This window comes from Macrobrachium nipponense, chromosome 9, assembly GCF_015104395.2.
Source record: "Macrobrachium nipponense isolate FS-2020 chromosome 9, ASM1510439v2, whole genome shotgun sequence".
Taxonomy (NCBI): Eukaryota; Metazoa; Arthropoda; class Malacostraca; order Decapoda; family Palaemonidae; genus Macrobrachium; species Macrobrachium nipponense.
Genome location: NC_061110.1, coordinates 58,058,225 through 58,078,671, shown reverse-complemented (window position 1 = coordinate 58,078,671; position 20,447 = coordinate 58,058,225). Strand labels below are relative to the sequence as shown.

The 20,447-nt window shown below is 33.5% G+C and overlaps 2 protein-coding genes across 12 annotated transcripts in view; one reads left to right on the top strand and one right to left on the bottom strand.

Moving 5' to 3' along the window:
* The window catches only part of LOC135217863 (ubiquitin carboxyl-terminal hydrolase calypso-like), a 351,282-nt gene extending 343,649 nt beyond the window's left edge, over positions 1-7,633 (top strand). For all 4 annotated transcript variants that reach the window (XM_064253884.1, XM_064253885.1, XM_064253882.1 and 1 more), the window contains exon 15: positions 7,383-7,633. In XM_064253884.1, the coding sequence (XP_064109954.1) occupies positions 7,383-7,482 (100 nt within the window). In that variant the 3' untranslated portion in view covers positions 7,483-7,633. The remainder of the gene's footprint in view (positions 1-7,382) is intronic.
* LOC135217861 (1-phosphatidylinositol 4,5-bisphosphate phosphodiesterase delta-4-like) overlaps positions 7,532-20,447 on the bottom strand; it is a 329,361-nt gene continuing 316,445 nt past the window's right edge. For all 8 annotated transcript variants that reach the window (XM_064253878.1, XM_064253877.1, XM_064253874.1 and 5 more), the window contains 3 exons: positions 16,706-16,860; positions 16,377-16,526; positions 7,532-10,537 (listed from right to left, as the gene is read on the bottom strand). In XM_064253878.1, coding sequence (XP_064109948.1) covers positions 10,449-10,537; positions 16,377-16,526; positions 16,706-16,860 — 394 coding nt within the window. In that variant the 3' untranslated portion in view covers positions 7,532-10,448. The remainder of the gene's footprint in view (positions 10,538-16,376; positions 16,527-16,705; positions 16,861-20,447) is intronic.

Genomic DNA, 20,447 nt, shown 5'->3' with positions numbered 1-20,447 from the left:
AGGATGGCCACCAGAGGCGCAGCGGTCGGCAGCATGGGATGGAGTAGTAGTAGTTGCTGCCCACTCTGTGGGTCGGCTCCCCTCTTGTGGGGATTTTGTAGTGGGAGATTTCTATTGGCAAGCGGTTCGTGGTAGTGGTCTCACTCGCCATAGTGTTCATACCGACACCCTCTTGGAGGGTGAGCGAGTCAGTTGTACTGACCTTTTCTTTATTTTATTTATTCTCTGGTATGTGTTAGTACATTTACCTTAGAAATAATGGATTAAAGGATATTTCGCGCAGCGACACGAGCTGAGCCCAGAAATGTATTATGTGCATTAAAATCTCCTACTATAAGTAGGGGTTCCTGTATACTTTTGCTAATAAGTTCTAAAATCACTAAAATATGCATTGAAATTTGGTTGGTTATATAATTTACAAATACTGATTTTACTTTTGTCAGGCATATACAGTTTAATTGATGTTATTTGATATGGCATAGATGGAGTGTTGAAAGGTTCATATGTAATGCTATTATGAATGCATATGGCTGTGCTTAATTTTCCACCGTCAGTTGGTGAATAACAGGCAATTTTATAGTGTTGGATATTTGTAGGGTTACTTCCTATATGTTGTAGACATTTGCACATTGGGTTGTGGTCTCATATGATTCTTTGTAATTCACCCAGACGTAGTCGGGTTAAGAGATCATTTATATTCCATTGAATGATTTTATATTCCATTATTGGGAGGAATTGGTGTTAAATTCTGTAAATTGATTGCTGATTTTACTTTGCCTCGTAGTTTATATGCATTTGAATTTATTTGTTGTTTTTTAATCGTTGCATTTGTATGTTGGTTATTAGATTCTGCAGTTGTTTGTTTTTCATAATTGAATATTAACAAGTCTATTTTTTATTTTATAATTTTATTTTTGTATTTTAAGGAGTCAGAGCATAATTCGTTCTCATATTGGTGTGTTAAAGGGCACCTCCTTAATTTAGTAAAATTGTCTATACAATTTCGTACTGTGTCCTATGTCTTGGTAGTTAGTTAGTTTTGTTATATGTACTTACAAAGCATTCATTACAACCACAAGATGAAGCATGTTTGGTAATGTTAATTATTGGTTCAGAAGTATTTGGTCTAGCTTTAGAAATTTCTGGTTCTGTAATTCTATTGGTCCTTTTCTGTAGTGATAAGGACTGTTGGTTTGAGCGGTTATTTGTTTTGTTGTTGTTAATGGAATACAGGCGGCCCGCGGTTAACAGCGCAATCACTCAACGGCGGTCGTCAAAAATATTCATTAAAAAAATAAGGCATTTTAAAGGTATCTTTACGGCACAAATTTCAGTTAACAGCGCCGCTAGCGCCGTTGTCTAACGAGTTCATACATTTGTAGAAATGCCGTTCAGACCATAAAGGTTATGCAAATTATATTAACAAATTTTATGGAGAGTTATTACGTAGGTATTAGGGTAAAATATATGCCTCTGACGCTGTTCTATGCCGAAAATATCGAGTTACATAAGTGCAAATGTAGCTATGGATGTGTCGATTTATAAATGTTCATGCTTTTGTTTAAAATGTGTATGAAAATGTATTACGTGAAAGGCATTTTTATTTCTGTACAGAAATATGATACAAAGGCAGCTTTTGAAACTGCCCTTCATGTTATCAAATACGATGTTTTTTCATGTTCTTTCTTGTAAGCCGCCGCCTGCCGCTCTTCCGAGAATATCGATTTAAAAAAAAATGCAAATTAGCGATCGATGTGTCGATTTTATAAATGATTATGCTTTTATGTTTAAAATGTGTATGAAAATGTATTACGAATAGGGTATTTTTATTTATGTGCAGAAATATGATAAAAAGGCAGCTTTTGAAACTCCCCTTCAAGTTATCGACTACGATGTTTTTTTCAAGTTCGTTCTTGTATGCCGCCGTCTGCCGCTCTTCCGAAAATATCGAGTTAAAAAGAGTGCATATTTAGCGATCGATGTGTCGATTTTTCAAATGTATATGCTTTTATGTTTAAAATGTGTATGAAAATGTATTACGAATAGGGTATTTTTATTTCTGTGCAGAAATATGATAAAAAGGCAGCTTTTGAAACTCCCCTTCAAGTTATCGACTACGTGTTTTTTTTCAAGTTCGTTCTTGTATGCCGCCGTCTGCCGCTCTTACGAAAATATCGAGTTAAAAAGTGCAAATTTAGCGATCGATGTGTCGATTTTTCAAATGTTTATGCTTTTATGTTTAAAATATGTATGAAAATATATTACGTAAAGGTATTTTCATTTTTGTACAGAAATAAGATACAAATTAAGGCCGCCTTTGTAACTACGCTCCACGTTGTCAGGGGATGGTTTTTCATGTTCGTTCTTGTCCGCCAGTTCCGAAAAATGCATTGTGTTATTTTATTAATTATGCATCTTTTCCATAAATCCTTTAAAAAGTTATACATTATTTCACTGTATCCAAGAATATTGTATGTATTCTCATATTATTGTATTTTAAAATACTACGACAAACTTAAGCCCGTATTCCGCGGAGCGGACAATGTTGTGGTTTGAAATCAGCTGATGAATACGAGTTTGTTTCACCATAACGCAATTCTGAGCGAATGCTCTTGCTTCTAGTTAGCATAAACGAATATCTATATACTTGACTTATATGAGACAAAGTTATTTTTCCTTATACAGCGTGTTTTTAGGTGGAAATATTTATTGAATATGTCTCGTTGTGAATGTGAACTACTATTTTTTTCGTTAACAGATTACGTTGGCGGCATGTTTATTGCGTAAAAAATATGTGATTCCGTTCGCAATAATCCTTTATATCATCGTAATACGAACTTTACGTTCTTTATCTTATAACGGCGTGAAACCAACAGTAAAATGTGTTTCAAGCACAGTAGTTTTGATTAAAATGATTTTATCCCAATTTTATCTACAGTTGTGTGTGATGGCAGACGTTTACTGCAGTTTTATCCTTGTTGCCGATGTACGATAATAGTCATTAGCAGCTTGAACAGTTTTCTCAGCTTCAGTTATAACTAGGTTTAAATTTAACGGTATATTTCCCGATTGATCTTTAATCTATATTGATCTCTGATCTATAGCGAATAAAGTTATTACATTAAGATATCTCAGTTCTGTTCTATACATAACGCCATTTATAACAAATACGGTAATGTTGCACTGTAGTACGATGATCGAAATACAAGCCAAACAGATGTTATCCAGTTCGGTTGTACTTAGAAAAAAAAAAAAAAGGTCGTTTCTCGTTCGGTTGTTCATGGCTATACACGTTCACCCAACGAGTATAACGTTAAACCATACTTTCATCATTCTCTTTTGCTGTTATTGAACTTATGTAACTAGAAGATGGAAAAAGTTAGGCCATTGTAATTTGATCTCTTATAAAATCGGACTATCGTAAGACTAATGATCGTAACCTGAACACTACAGCTACCTGTACACTGTATAAACTTTATTATATCTTTACATACTCTAGACACCCACATGTACTGTACAGTAAGTTCTATAGTACTGTACTGCATAAATATAATTTTACTTATTGCGCCGTTGTGGGATTACGGCGCCTTTGACTGGTCTAGAGTTTCGAAAGAAGGTGTGCGGCAGCCGTAGGCTTTAAAATCGCTCAGCGTCGAAAATCGCTTGGCGTCGGTGGCCAGGAACGGAACCCCTGCCGCTAACCGAGGGCCGCCTGTATTTAGGTCTTGTGGATGGTTGGGGTTAATAGTTATATTTTGGCTTGTTTTAATGGTATGATTTTCATTAGTATTATTTGATGGAATTGTAAAGAGTGCTCTTTACTGTCCAGATGTTGGCTGTTTGATTGAGTTTAATATCTTTTTTAAAATGTTCTCCTGGTGTAGTTGGAGTTTCTTTGGATTGATTGTAATTTTCAATATTTACTTTTTTCCCTTAGGTAGGGTTCTTTTCTTTTTGCCAGTTTGATTATTATCATTACGTATTTAACTCCTCTTCCATTGGAAGTTCTTTTCCACGGACAACTAAATCATCTATGTTAGTAGTGGTATTGGTTGTTGTAATATCACTTTTATTTTGGGTTTCAGTATTATTGGTATGAAATTTAGTTTCCATGTTTATGTTATCTTGTTTGTTATTGTGCTGCTTGATGTCTTGTTTTTTAGTCACATTTGAAAAGGTGGGGGTTTTGGATGGATTATTATCTCCTCTTACTTTTAGCTCAAGTCTGGCTTCCATGACTGACATTCCTGTCCTATTTATTAACAACTGAAGTTCTGTGTTATATTGGTAAAATGAGCACTCCTTAGATTTTGTGATGGGCGGGTAGTCCACAATTAATACATTTTGGTTGATTACAGTTCCAATTAGTGGTATGGTCATCTGATGCACAGACTGCACATATAGCCTTATTACGGCATCTTTTGTATGTGTGTCCATACCTTGAGCATTGTGTACATTGTAGTGGTTTCGGAACAAAAGGACAAACTTCTCTATTTTGTCCAAGAGTTTTTATTTTAAATGGTAGGTCTTGGCCTATAAATTTTATTTTGGCAATGTTGATATTTTTCGTACTTGAAATCGAGTATATTTCTGAATCGTGGATATTGTTATATCTCAATTTTAAGGAGTCTAGCAGTAATTTGTTTTCTAGTATCGCTGTTGAGATTTTGTTGTCAGCTTTGAGGACTAGAAATCTTGACCAGTTATCTAGTCCAAAGAGGTCATCAAAATGTACCAGTGTGGGATTAAGTCGGTAATTTTAGTTTCTTTTTGGTCCTTGTTTTATGTATGTTGCTTGTCTATTATGATTATTATATTTTTCTGTATTACTGGGAGGATTATTTGTCTCTTAATTCATTATTATTGTTCATCATATATGGTTCCATTGTTACGATATTGGAGTTTACCAATTTATTTTTGTTTGTTTCTTTTTTATTTATGCACTCTATTTGGTTTTCTGGCTCTGCTGCTTTACTTGGAACAGGGTGTTCCTTTGTATCTTATATAGTACTTTCACTACTTGTGGCAGCACCAAGGAAATTCGGGAGTGACATGCCAATAGTCATCAACTGTGCCGTAGTTTTTCCATCATGGGGCCCAGGGGTACTCAAATCATTTATTTCAATATTCATAAATTTTGAGATTTATAAAAAAAAGAAAAGAAAAAAAAAAACTCTATCCCAAAAGGGGATGGCATAACATGATTATTATGGCCCAAGTAAAAGCAGAACCCACTTGCTAGGACTAAAAGTATTACGTTAATACAATTATTCCCATCCTAATCACATTATGGGCAAACTGGATAGAATGCCGAGAGTTCTATTCCTAGAACCAGGCCCCCCTGGAATCTGTGGTCCAGCTCCACAGAATAGTTCCGCCTGAAAAACAGGTCCGAACATTGTCGGGTAGATGATGGATTTACCGCAGTTCTCACTATTTAGCTTCGGATTTAACTCCACGTTAAGCCATGATATGTTTTCTCATTTATTTGCTTTCAAAAATTTTGGCAAAAATGGAAAAGTCCACAGAAGTTAACTCAAAAATATATAATGTCATATGGAACTCTTGGGTTCAAACCTGGGAAGAGATTCCTGAGGTTCGAGAGCCTCCTCACCATGTCAAGGTGGTCCCATAATGAGGGGGCTGTAGGGCATTCTGAGAACATCTTTTTTAATATGAAAAATATTTTTTGTTAATCTTATTGTGTATCAGGAATTTTGACCAATTGTCAGTACAGGCAGTACCCGGGTTACGACGGGTTCGGCTTACGGCGTTCTGGGGTTAAGGCGCTTTTCAATTATATTCATTAGAAATTATTTCCAGGGTTACGACGCCTACACCGCTCATCTGGCAGAAGAAATATGACACCAAAATTGCAAAATAATCAATATTTGAAGGTTTTTTGGATGAAAAATGCAATATGAATGCAGCTTAAATAGTTTTTAATGCACACGAAGCATTAAAAGTAAGGTTTTCTTAGGATTTTTGACGATGTTCTGTCTTACAACGATTTTCGGCTTATGACGAGTCTCAAGAATGGAACCCACGTCGTAACCCGGGGACTGCCTGTATTATGTTTCTTTATCTTTATAAGACTCAAAAAATGGTGATCCTTAACCCATCAATTTGTTAGGTGGGTTATTTGTAACTGAATTCCTCCTTCATTCCTATTTTCCATTGAGTTTTTCTCATCATATGAAAGTAAGAATTTTGAACAGTAGAGATAAAATAGTGTCAACCAGTCAGGATCAGACCCAGCATTTTTCCTCGCTCTACCATGTCACTGCACCCATCTTCATAGATCATGACTGATGATTTTTTAAATTTAGGCCATCAAGCCAAGAACTGGGACCCATTTGGCCATGCAGGACTTAAAACAGTGAAATAGGCAGTGGGAGTGGTTGAACAGTAAGATAAAATTTAAAAAATAAAGGAAATGGAGGACAAAGGATCTTCAAGTAGAACAGAGAGAAAAAAGTAACATTAAAGTAACTTTAAAGTACATATGTGGATCATGAAGAGTTGTTTGTTCCAGTGTTTGCATGGTTTTTACAATGTATGGAACCAGTGGTTATTCAGCAATGGCACCAACAGCTTTACTTGACTTCCGAACCACATCAAGAGTGAACTTCTATCACGAGAAATACACATCTCTGACCAATCAATGGAATGGCCAAGAATCGAACTCGCGACCGTGTTCCAGTGTAGTGGCAACTGAAAGTTCAATCAGAGCTCAAGTCTTTTCTCGTTTGATGCCAGTAATTAAATTTGGCTTGCACTTTTTTGTAATTGGTATCCATATTTGTTGCTCTTGTCAGTTTGTTGCCTGAGAGTGAAATTTATTCTTTATGCACCATTAGCCAGGACAGCCTCCCACTTTTCAAGGGGACATAACTGGTAATTGCTCCAGAACTTCATAGAACTATATATATCAGAACTCCCTGGAGCTGCACTTTACTACTAGTGTTTTGTGTCAGAAAGGTTATTTAATCATCAACATCAGACCAAGAAATAAGGGCAAGATTTGACATCAATTCTTCTCCTTTGGAAAAAGTCATGCTAACCAACTCCACCTCTGTAAAATCAAGATTTCAGTAAAGCCTACTCAGTATGTATCTTGACAATGGTTGACATTTATCAGTAACAGAGCAAGAGGGGAAGAATGACAAATTAAGGTCTCATCTTTAATTTTCAACATGATTAAACATGTCAAGAGTAGAAAACACTCCTTCCCCAAGTGTTGTGTCATGCGAGGGGGATGAACATGGATTATATGTACAGGTATGACATGCAGTTAGCCTATACTTTTTTAAATATGTAAAGGTGGCTGAGTAAAGTTTGCTTTTAATTACTAGTTACTAATATTTTTAAATTTCTTTCAGAGCACCAATGAGAAGGGAATCAAAATCTTCACCTAATGCAGCAGCAAATAGAAAGAGAGGAAGAAAGAAAAAATCCAAAGGTAAAAAACGCAAGAGATAATGAACTTCATCATGTGTAACTTGCATTAAGGATAAATGAGTATACTGCGTATAAAAGCTCTTTATATAACATAAAATATTGACATCGGAAGTGAAATGTAAAATTTTTATTCCGTAATAAAAGTACTTTAACAGTAATTTACTATAAGCAACATGAATTTCATTCTTTCCTCGTGATATTATACAAGGGAATATTCAGTTGATGAAAACAGCATCTGCCACAGTTCCTTGCAAAGTAAAAATAATGTACACAACAAAGCACCAATATCATTTCACAGCATTACTTGATTATTAATATAACATTTGCATAAGGACAAAAATGTGGAGGAAACTAAAACACTTCAAAAGCATGTGTACTATGTATAAAATATGTGCATTTTACCTAAACCACTGTTCACCTGCATCAAACCTCTTCTACAATCACAGAAGATGAAATCACAGACAAAATCTGGGAGTGTAGAAATTTTTTTTTCCACAAAATGGATTCGAAGACCGTTTATATACAGTTTTTGGATAACTTTTCACGATTATAGTTTTCTAAAGCCCTTGTACAAGAATTTAATTAAAAATAAAGAATTCAATTCACAAGCATTTTCAGATAGTACTGTATGAGGTCTGATATTGGCATACCTTTCATAAGAATCATTTAGCACCTTCAGTTATTGAAATTAAAAGGAAACACTTTCAGAAATTACTTTGGACCAGTTGTGCATATAGTAATTAAGTGACTTCTTTTGACAGGGAAAAATTATACATTCATTACAATTTATGAATGTTTTAAAACTTTTAACATTTCAAGTGTAAATCAATTAAAAACTTATTTAGTTGTTGTTTTAAAGAACACACCACAACAGAAATAGCTTGCAAACATTTTTTTAACAATTCCACCATACGGCCTTAGAGGAACTAAATAACGTGCCTATACATTCATTTCTTAAAATCTACCAGGCAGTACTCACAAAATCAGTCAGCATGACCTATTACATGCCTTAAGAAAAATACTGTCAATGTTTTCTGCATCGATTAATAATTATGCAGTGAATATCAGGTAATCTAAACATATAACTTAAATGCTTCTCATGACAACTAAACATCCAAATACTGTCTCCAAAACTAACCTAATATTTAAAGTTAGTAACTTTAAAGCAGTCTCCAAAACTAACATAATATTTAAAGTTATTAACTTTAAAGCAAAGTATTAAAAAAATTAACAGCAGTTTCTGTATTGGCTGCAAATGTGATGAGAAATAAATTGACAGCGGTTTTTTTCATGATCTTCACATGGTCAGTAACTATAAAATCTAGTTATCACAATGAGGCAAAGTGTTTCTTATGGTTGGTGATTACTCAGTACATTCCACATTTATTCTAACATTTGCAAAAACTGAAAAAAAAAACCTAGCCACAAGTTTCTATTCTAAATATTGTTGCTTAGCTACTGAAATTTTACAAAGAAAATTCTCTGATTCAGCAAAGCAAGTTAAAGAATTGTTAAAAAAAATATGACTATGTGGCAGTGAGCTGCTTAAATCGCAGAGATTAATCCTTCTTACGTGGATTTTGTGATAATCATACCTTATCAAGTACCTGCATCTTGCAAGACAATGGCTGCCAAAGGTAACAATAAACATTTAGGGAAAAGTTGCATTCCAGTGGCAATATAATTTAAAAAAAAACTTGCTTTCAAAATTACCACTTTCAAAAGTTTATTTATATATAATAGAATTCTCAACACATCACGTTGAACATGCTTTATGCTCACATTTAAATATGTTTTATTCATTACATTAATTTGCATTTCATTGTCATAAATGCATATGGATTAGTTTGCACACTTTGAAAATATAATACAATAATTAAGGATCTCCATACTGTACCTCTGTTTATAAAAAAAATTCTTTTAGTCTTCTAACAATTCCAGACAATATACAGCTTAAATTAATACAGATCTAAAATTATGCCGGCTAAAATAACTAATCAAGAAGCTGAGCAGGGTTCAAAACTAGACTTTGATATTTACATAAAGTGAAAAAATCATTTCTGTACATGGCAAGACACAACAAGCCTCCTCCTCAAAAGAGAAAAATTAAATCAAGGTAACGACAAATATTACAATAATATTCAGAAGTTATTTTAGCAGATTTTCAATCAATAAACAGCAACTATTAAAGTCCTGCTTAGTTTGATCTATACATTTATGAATTTAGATCTAGTATTAAAATTTCCATACTATTATTCATAAACTACATCCCCTCCATGAATTATTCTGAATACAAAATACAAAGCTCAGTAAAGCCATTACAATCTTAAATCTGTTTTCATAAAAAAACTATTGCAAAATGCAAAATTGGCATTTATCAATTTTTAATTCATTCAAATGGGCAACCTTTCAAAACCCATTTGACATTTACAGTCATACTGACATTTTCTAGTTTTACATAAGGCAAAAAATAACTCCCTGTACTGCATTATAACTCCCTGTACTGCATTTCACACAAGATCCCAAATAAAAAAATACAAAAATATAACTTCCAATCAGACTGTTTCAGTCATGGTTAATAAGTACGGACAACTACATAGTCTTCAACGGATAATATATAAAATTTAACCATATTAGTTAATCCTGTAATTATCACAACTGTTTTCTAACAGGAAACAGGCAACTTTATATAGACAGACTAACTTTACTGTAAATATAAAATAAAAACAAACCTTTAAAATAACCACCAGTTACATACTTTTATTAGTTTTCAAGATCACACAATAAAAAAAAATCAATGAAGTTTGTGTATTATACATTTAGCTTTGGGTTGCCACACACAATTTTACAAAGCTGTCATAAAAAGCATCACTTCCACCAGCTACATCAAGAAGCATTGGCCAGCTTATGCAAATTATTTTATATGAAAACTCTCAGGATTGTACTTATTGCCTTAGTTCCAGAATCTTGTAAGTGGCCATTTCTTTTCAATTGTCACCAATACTAACATGAACAAAAAGGGCTGACGGTGCCAAATTTTTGCCTGCTAAGTCTCTGAAGTGCACATATCGATAACCTGTAAATGGAAATGGATGTTTAGTTATGTCATGAAAAAATAAGCGGACAATTTTTTCTCGACCTGAGTCTGCCTTGGCGCCAAATCATAGTTCCCTGTAACTCAGTTGGGGGCAAATATTCAATGGTTCTCGCCATTGCTACGTAATATTCTGTGATTTATATTGAATCATCTTCACTGAGTCATTGAGAGCATTTCCACAATTTTGATCAGTTTAAATTTTCAAAAATTAAAGGGAATTAAGATAACAATAGAGCTGTAAAATGAGGTTAATGACTAACTGGTCAGCTAGCTACCAACCAAGAGGAGCGCACATCGCTCTTCCTGCTAGACACACCAAACGAAGTTGACGTGCGTACAATAGCACCCGTTTTCCATGCCAAGATTACGGCCTCCACCATGAGGTGGCTCTGAGTTGTTACCTATTTGTTCTTTATTCAGTTAGGGATTAGTTCAGTAATTGTTCAGTGACGATCTTGATCTCAGTGACGGTGAGATGCAGAATTTCTAAAGTTAAATAATTGTTTTCCTGTGTTTTGCTTCGTGACTGTGTGGTCACGTATACGTAATGATCGTGTATTGAGGCAGGAAAGCCTCCATGTGCCATTCTCTTGTTATTTCGTATGTAGCGTGACAAGTTACTTCAGTGAATTACGATATCTAGACTACGTGTTCCCCCCATATTCATGGGGGATGCATACCAGACCCCTCTTGAATAGCTAGAATCCGCAAATAGTTGAAACCCCAATAAAAACGTCGAAAACTGCCTACTTTGTTGGTTAAAACTCAAGAAAACCCACTAAAAATGTTTATACCTGGTTTTTTCAATAGTTTCATTACTAAAAGTACATTTTATGGGAGAGAGAGAGAAAAAAAAAGGAATTCGTGGATATTAATCATAGAAAAATACATCAAATAGGCGAATTTTCCGCAAATAATGGGGTACACTGCCTAGAGAGAAATCTGCGAATACAGGGGATTCACTGTACCTGCAAAATATTTATGACATATATACTACAACAGATATACTGAATGATGACCTCAAAAGTACAACTGTGTACAGTTTTCTTACACAATTCAAGGTTATCAATTAGTACAAGGAACAAATAGAGGAAACATCGAGTAATATATAAAACTACTATATGTCCCTATATTTTAACTTCCCTTTCAAAGTTTCTTCCTCTCATGAATACTTTAAGAGAGGAAAATGTGACTGAATATACCCTCAAACAAGTAACACTGGATATACAGATAATTCTAGCAGTCTTGCCTTTTCTTCTGTAAGGTGCAATATCACACAATTTCTACAAATTTAATTCCAATTGTAACCAGTGTGGAATGATCTTCCACATTCTGTTGTTGAATCACTGGAACTTTGGAGATTCAAAACTGTAAATACAGTGCTTTTATATCTAGCAGACAGACAATAGCATCACTTCCAGTTTATTAGTGATGTGTCTTATTTGCCTTATTTTGTTATTTATCCTCTATTTTTCTGTTAATTCTTTTAATTAATTCTCTTTCATAATCTATTCTTTACGTCCCAATCTCATTATCTGCACAAGGATGCTTTCCCTACTGAAGCCTTTGGACTTTTAGATTCCGATTTTCCAATTAGGGTTGCAGCTCAGCTTATAATATCAATAATAATAATTAATGTAGATGTCTTTAACCCTTAAACGCCGACTGGACGTATTTTACGTCGACATTTTTTGTCCTCTCGGGTGCCGACTGGACGTATTTTATCGTCGACATACAAAAGTTTTTTTAAAATTCGCGGAAAAATACTTTTAGGCCTATACCAGCCAAAAACTCTTGAATCACGCGCCTTGGGGATGCTGGGAGTTCACGGATCAAGGTGTTGTTTTGTTTACAATCGTTACGCAGGCGCGCAAGCGCGAATTTCTTTCTTGCCGCACTAAAAAGTATCTGACACATCTCGGAAATTATTTTGTCACTTTGACATCATTTTTGTACCATTTTAAATTAGCCGTTACATGGAGTATTATATATGAAAATGTGCGCATTTTTATGAAGAATACAACAATAAAATATTCATGATTGTAGCTTTTATCAGTTTAGAGATATTTTCATATAAATAACGATAAGTGCCAAAATTTCAACCTTCGGTTAACTTTGACTCTATCGAAATGGTCGCGAAAAACGCAATTGTAAGCTAAAAATCTAATATTTTAGTAATATTCAATCATTTAACTTAATTTTGCAACTAATTGGAAGTCTCTAGCACAATATTTCGATTTATGGTGAATTTATGAAAAAACTTTTTCCTTACGTCCGCGCGGTAACTCTTCCGAAAAAATCATACATGCGATTGTGGTAATGTTTGCACCATTTTAAATTAGCCGTTACATAAAGTTTTATATATGAAAATGTGCGCAATTTCATGCACAATACAACTAAAAACAACCAATGGTTGTAGCTTTTATCAATTTTGAAATATTTTCATATTAAAAATGATAAGTGACAAATTTTCAACCTTCGGTCAACTTTGACTCTACCGAAATGGTTGAAAAAAACGCAATTGTAAGCTAAACCGCTTATATTCTAGTAATATTCAAGCATTTACCTTCATTTTGCAACAAATTGGAAGTCTCTAGCACAATATTTTGATTTATGGTGAATTTATGAAAAAAATAAAATTTTCTTTACGTCCGCGCGGTAACTCTTCCGAAAAAATCATACGTGCGATTGTGGTAATGTTTGCACCATTTAAAATTAGCCGTTACATAAAGTTTTTATATATGAAAATGTGCGCAATTTAATTTAAAATACAACTAAAAATAATTGAAGGTTGTAGCTTTTCTCATTTTTGAAATATTTGCATATAAATCACGATAAATAGAAAAAAACTACGTTCGGTCAACTTTGACTCTACCGAAATGGTCGAAAAACGCAATTGTAAGCTAAAACTCTTACAGTCTAGTAATATTCAGTCATTTATCTTCATCTTGAAACAAATTCAAAGTCTCTAGCACAATATTTAGATTTATGGTGAATTTTTAAAAAAATCTTTCCTTCCCTCCGCGCGCGGATTCTCCGCCACAAATCTCCGAAATGCGTACGTTCCATTCTCGGAATATTTGCTCCGTTTCATATTAGGCATTTCATAGAGTTTTATATATGAAAATGTGCGCAATTTCATGTAGAATAAAACGAAAAATATTTGAAGGTTGTAGATTTTCTTATTTCCAAAATAATTGCATATAAAAAAATATATATATAAAAAATTCGACATTTGGTCAACTTTACCTAGTCAGATATGGTCGAAAACTGCATTTGTAAGCTAATATTCTTACAGTATAGCAATATTAAATCATTTGTCTTCAATTTGAAAGAAATTGGAAGTCTCTAGGACAATATTTAGATTTATGGTGAATTTTTGAAAAAAATATTTGTTTACGTCCGTGCGTTACAAATTCATGCATTATTTTGTGATAATATTTTCTCTGTGTTGCTTTTATCGTTTTACAATGTGTTAAATACCAAAATGATCGCAATTTAGTGTACATTACAATGAAAAAAGAAGTAACTCGTTACCTTTAACCGTTTTGCGCACAGCGCGATTTGAATACAATTATATATGAAATTTCGTTTTTGCGCTATCATATATCGCATTATTTATATATGATAATGATAATTTTTTTCATTTCTGATGGTTGCATACTAAACTTCAACCAATGAAAAAAAAAAAAAAAAAAAAAAGAGCCAAAAATGAACTCTTAATCTTGAAAACTAAGCGCGCTGTGATTTTTTGAAAAAATATTTTTTCCGCTTCCGCGCTCACTCTGAAACACCTCCGGCACACGGGAGACATTTTTTTTTTACCGCTTCGGCGTTTAAGGGTTAATGTGTCTTTTAAAGAATTAAATGGAGTATGTCCAAACATCAATTAACAATTTTCATATAATCAACATTATCAACAATACAAGAAATTAACCCTTAAATGCCGACTGGACGTATTATACGTCAACTAAAATTGTCTGTTAGGTGCTTAATTGACGTATGATACGTTGACTACAAGAAGTTTTTTTAAATATTCACAGAAAAATAGTTATAGGCCTAGTTTGTGAAAGATTTTAAATCACGCCCCTTGAGGGAGGCTGGGAGTTCATGGATCAAGCTGTTGTTTTGTTTACAAGCGTTACCCAGGCGCGCATGCATGAATTTCTTTCTTCTTGCACTAAAAAGCATCACCGACACATCTCAGAAATTCGTCACTTTGCCGTAATTTTTGCACCGTTTTATATTAGCCGTTACATAGAGCTTTATATATGAAAATGTGCGCAATTTCACATAGAATACAACAATAAAACAAGCCATGGTTGCGGCTTTTATCAGTTTCGAAATATTTTCATATAAATCACGATAAGTGCCAAAATTTCAACCTTTGATCAACTTTGACTCAACCGAAATGATCGAAAAACGCAATTGTAAGCTAAACTCTTACATTCTAGTAATATTAAATCATTTACCTTCATTTTGCAATAAATTGGAAGTCTCTAGCACAATATTTCGATTTATGGTGAATTTTTGAAAAAAAAAAACATTTTCCTTACGTCCGCACGGTAACTGCTGAAAATCTCAGAAATTCTTTCGTCAGTCTGTCGTAATGTTTGCACCGTTTTATATTAGCCATTACATAAAGTTTTATATATGAAAATATGCACAATTTCAAGTAGAATACAACAAAGAACAACCCATGGTTGAAGCTTTTATCAATTTTGACATATTTTCATATAAATCACGATAAGTGCCAAAATTTCAACCTTCTGTCAACTTTGACTCGACTGAAATGGTCAAAAAACGCAATTGTAAGCTAAAACTCTTCCATTCTAGTAATATTCAATCATTTACCTTCATTTTGCAACAAATTGGAAAATTCTAGCACAATATTTCGATTTATGGTGAATTTTTGAAAAACACTTTTTCCTTATGTCCGCGTGGTATCTCTGCCGAAAATCTCAGAAATTCTTTCGTCAGTTTGTCGTAATGTTTGCACCATTTTATATTAGCTGTTAGATAAAGTTTTATAAATGAAAAGGTGCACAATTTCATGGAAAATACAACAAAAAATAACTCATGGTTGTAGCTTTTATCAGTTTTGAAATATTTTCATATAAATCACAAAAAATTGAAAAAATTTGACCTTCGGTCAAATTTAACTCGACCGAAATGGTCGAAAACTGCAATTTTAAGCTAAAACACTTACAGTCTAGTAATATTCAATCAATTACCTTCATTTTGCAACAAATGGGAAGTCTCTAGCACAATATTTTGATTTATGGTGAATTTTTTAAAACAACTTTTTTTTTATGTCTGCGGGTTACAAATTCATGCATCATTTTGTGATAATATTTTCTCTGTGTTGCTTTGATCGTTTTACAATTTGTTATATACCAAAATCATCCGAATTTAGTGTACAATGCAACGAAAAGCAATTAACTCATTAGTTTTAACCGTTTTGCTCAAAGCTCGATTTGTATGCAACTATATATGAAATTTTTTTTGCGCTGTCATATATTCCAATATTTAAATATGATGATATTTTTTTCATTTCTGATGGTTGCATACTAAACTTCAGGCAATGACAAAAAAGGAGCCAAAAAATGGACTCTTAATCTTAAAAACTAAGCGTGCTGTGATTTTTTAAAAAACTTATTTTTCCACTTCGGCGCTAACTCCCGAACGCCGCCGGCATACGAGACACACTTTGGTAAATAGCGGCTCGGTGTTTAAGGGTTAAGTGAATGATAAACCAGACTAAAAAAACGGCACATATAAAATTAAAAAGAAAATATTTAATATGTACTGTACTTACCTGTAGATAGTGAGTCAAAAGGTATACAGCACAAGCCAAGAACAGGATCACGTGCATAAGAACTTTCATCTCGCAAGGAAAAGTATATTAATGAAACTTGAGGCACCTTGATAGTTAGTTCTAAAGTTTCATTCCACACTGGGTTGAAACCTGAAAATTTTATTGAGCTCAGTAAAATCTTGCCGTAAACAAAACAAATCCTAAGAATAATACATTTTCATAAAATTTGTTCAATAAAACAGTATGAAAATTCTAAGGCAAAATAAAAAAGTATAAATTATCACTAAGATACGCATGAATAAAAAAATTTTAACCAATTCTATACTCACCATTATTCTTTACTACTTTTGTGCGCTGTTTTTGCTTATCGAGTGGATGCCCACGGACTTTGAGTTGCACATAAGGGTCTACAATGTCACCCTTTTTTGTAGAGTTGGGCAAATGCTGTCCACTTAAGATAGTAACTCTAACAATTTTTGTGTACCTATAAATAAAAATACAAAATTAATTACACTGTAACTTATAATGACTGACAACTAAGTATACATATGTAGTTCCCTATTGTAAATTTATATTATAATACAATTTTACAACCTGGCCTTGTGACTGAATATTATTCCCTGCATACAATGATTACCCAAGGTCTTTCCATTCACCATTTTCATACACATTTGACATCAGTGCATGAGTCAGCCATGTTCACCATTACTCTTAGGGTGCATTCACACCAAATGCGTCGTGTCAATCACTCTAATTCATGACTCACCAACACAGTTTTACACTGCTTTCTATGGGCCTTTGAAACAAACCGTTCACACTGGATGCATCGAGTGATGTCACATCTTGACAAGTCGAGTCACAAATAGAGCTGGACCTATTTTTTGGACCTATTTTTGACGGCAGTCACGTTGAGTCTCACGTGTCAATCGGAACTATGCTAGTTGCACTACTGATAAACTTGGTTTGGGAGCACCCTGCTATTTATGATGCTAGTGACCCCAAACACCATGATCATCACTTCACTGACACTTAATGGAAAGAAGTTGCTGTTGCAATGTCATGCACAGGTAAAAGTCAACAATTTTATTCACTTTAAACCATTTATTATGATTTGAGCAAAACATTTTGCTTGTATATTACTAAGAACTATAGGTTAACCTAAATTAACCACTTTAACCCTCTTACGCCGATTGGACGTATTAAACGTCGAGTCAAAATGTCTCCTGTATGCCGATTGGAAGTATCATACGTCGGCTCAAAAAAAGTTTTTTTTGTTTTTTTTAAAAATTCGCGGAAAAATACTTATAGGCCTACCAGCCGAAAACTTTTGTATCACACGCCTTGGAGGATGGTGGGAGTTCACGGATCAAGGCATTGTTTTGTTTACAATCGCTACGCAGGCGCGCAAGCGCGAATTTCTTTATCGCATTAAAAAGTATTGGTGACACATCTCGGAAATTATTTCGTCACTTTGACATAATTTTTGCACCATTTTAAATTATTCTTTACATGAAGTATTATATATGAAAATGTGCGCAATTTCATGTAAAATACAACAAAAAAACATCATGATTGTAGCTTTTATCAGTTTTGAAATATTTCATATAAATAACGATAAGTGCAAAAATTTCAACCTTCGGTCAACTTTGACTCTACAGAAATGGTCGAGAAACGCAATTGTAAGCTAAAATTCTTATATTATGGTAATATTCAATCATTTGCCTTCATTTTGCAACAAATTGTACGTCTCTAGCACAATATTTCGATTTATGGTGAATTTATGAAAAGAACTTTTTCCCTACGTTCGTGCGATAACTCTTCCGATAAATTTTTTCGTGCGATTGTCGTAATGTTTGCACCCTTTTAAATTTGCCGTTACATAAAGTTTTATATATGGAAATGTGCACAATTTCATGCACAATACAAAAAAAACAACCCATGGTTGTAGCTTTTATCAGTTTCGAAATATTTTCATATAAATAATGTTAAGTGCAAAATTTTAAACTTTCGGTCAACTTTGACTCTACCGAAATGGTCGAAAAACGCAATTGTAAGCTAAAACTTTTATATTCTAGTAATATTCAATCATTTACCTTCATTTTGAAACGACTTGGAAGTCTCTAGCACAATATGTCGATTTATGGTGAATTTATGAAAAAAAAAAAACATTTTCCTTACGTTCGCGCGGTAACTCTTCCGAAAAAATCAGAATTTTTTTGTGCGATTGTCGAAATGTTTGCACCATTTAAAATTAGCTGTTACATAGAGTTTTATATATGAAAATGTGCGCAATTTCATGTAGAATACAACTAAAAATGATTGAAGGTTGTAGCTTTTCTCATTTTTGAAATATTTGCATATAAATCACGATAAATAGAAAAAAACCACGTTCGGTCAACTTTGACTCTACCGAAATAGTTGAAAAATGCAATTGTAAGCTAAAACTCTTATAGTCTAGTAATATTCAGTCATTTATCTTCATTTTGAAACAAATTCGAAGTCTCTAGCACAATATTTAGATTTATGATGAATTTAAAAAAAAAACTTTCCTTCCCTCCGCGAGCGGATTCTCCGCCGGAAATCTCTGAAATGGGTACGTTGCATTATCGTTATATTTGCTCCATTTCATATTAGGCGTTTCATAGAGTTTTATATATGAAAATGCACGCAATTTCAAGTAAAATACAACATAAAACAATTGAAGGTTGTAGCTTTTCTCATTTTAGAAATATTTGCATATAGAAAAAAATATAAAAAAAAAATTCGACATTCGGTCAACTTTAACTCGTCCAAAATGGTTGAAAACTGCAATTGTAAGCTAAAACTCTTACAGTATAGCAATATTCAATCATTTATCTTCATTTTGAAAAAAATTGGAAGTCTCTAGAACAATATTTCGATTTATGGTGAATTTTTGAAAAAAAACATTTTTTTACGTCCGCGCGTTACGAATTCATGCATCATTTTGTGATATTTTCTCTGTGTTGCTTTGATTGTTTTACAATGTGTTATATACCAAAATGATTGCAATTTAGTGTACAATACAACAACAAAAATTAACTCGTTAGCTTTAACCGTTTTGCTCACAGCGCGATTTGAATACAATTATATATGAAATTTTGTTTTTGTGCTATCATATATCACATTATTTATATATGATAATGATATTTTTTTCATTTCTGAAGGTTGCATACTAAACTTCAGGCAATGACAAAAAAGGAGCCAAAAATGAACTCTTAATCTTGAAAACTAAGCGCGCTGTGAATTTTTTAATAAAATATTTTTCCGCTTCGGCGCTCACTCCGAGACCGCCTCGGCATATGGGAGACGATTTTTATTATACCCCTTCGGCGTAAGAGGGTTAATTGTATAATAGCCACAAGATTAAGAGTATTAATGATGAAGACAGCGCAACAGAATGTAACAACAGCTAACATTACAGGTCACTCCGGCAGTGATGAGATGCGTGAACAGCGCGATGAAGAAACAAGTGTGCCTCCAAATAAAAGAGTAAAAAAAAGGGCTAACTGTAGCCTTGTTTGGAAATATGATTCTTCATATATAAAATCTGGGTTTCCTAAAATAAATGAAGGTGAATGTGAGCAACCTAAGTACATAGTATGTAGCATTATTCTTTTTAACGATGCAATGAAACCGTCCAAGCTAAAAAGACATTTCAATACAAATCACAGTGAACTAACAGTGAAACCTCAGGAATATTTTGAAAGAAAGCTTAAGGAACTTAGTGTGAAATTAAAAGCCTCCAGAAATTTGTCTCTCCAAATCAGGCTGCACTGAGAGCTTCTTACAAAGTGCCACTTTGCTTTGCAAAAGCTAAAAAGCCTTACAGTATTGGAGGAAACTTAATAATGCCATGTGTGAAAGATATATGTGCTGAAATGTTTGAATTTGTCAAATTGTGGTCTCTTGGTGTTCAAATGATGCACTCAGATTCTAGCTTTACTTTTTTTACATTTGCGACGCCAAAGCAATAATATTACCCAGAGAATATGCACCCATTCTTATAAAAATCTACTGTGCCACTGTTGCAGAATTAGATGTAAATTAGTA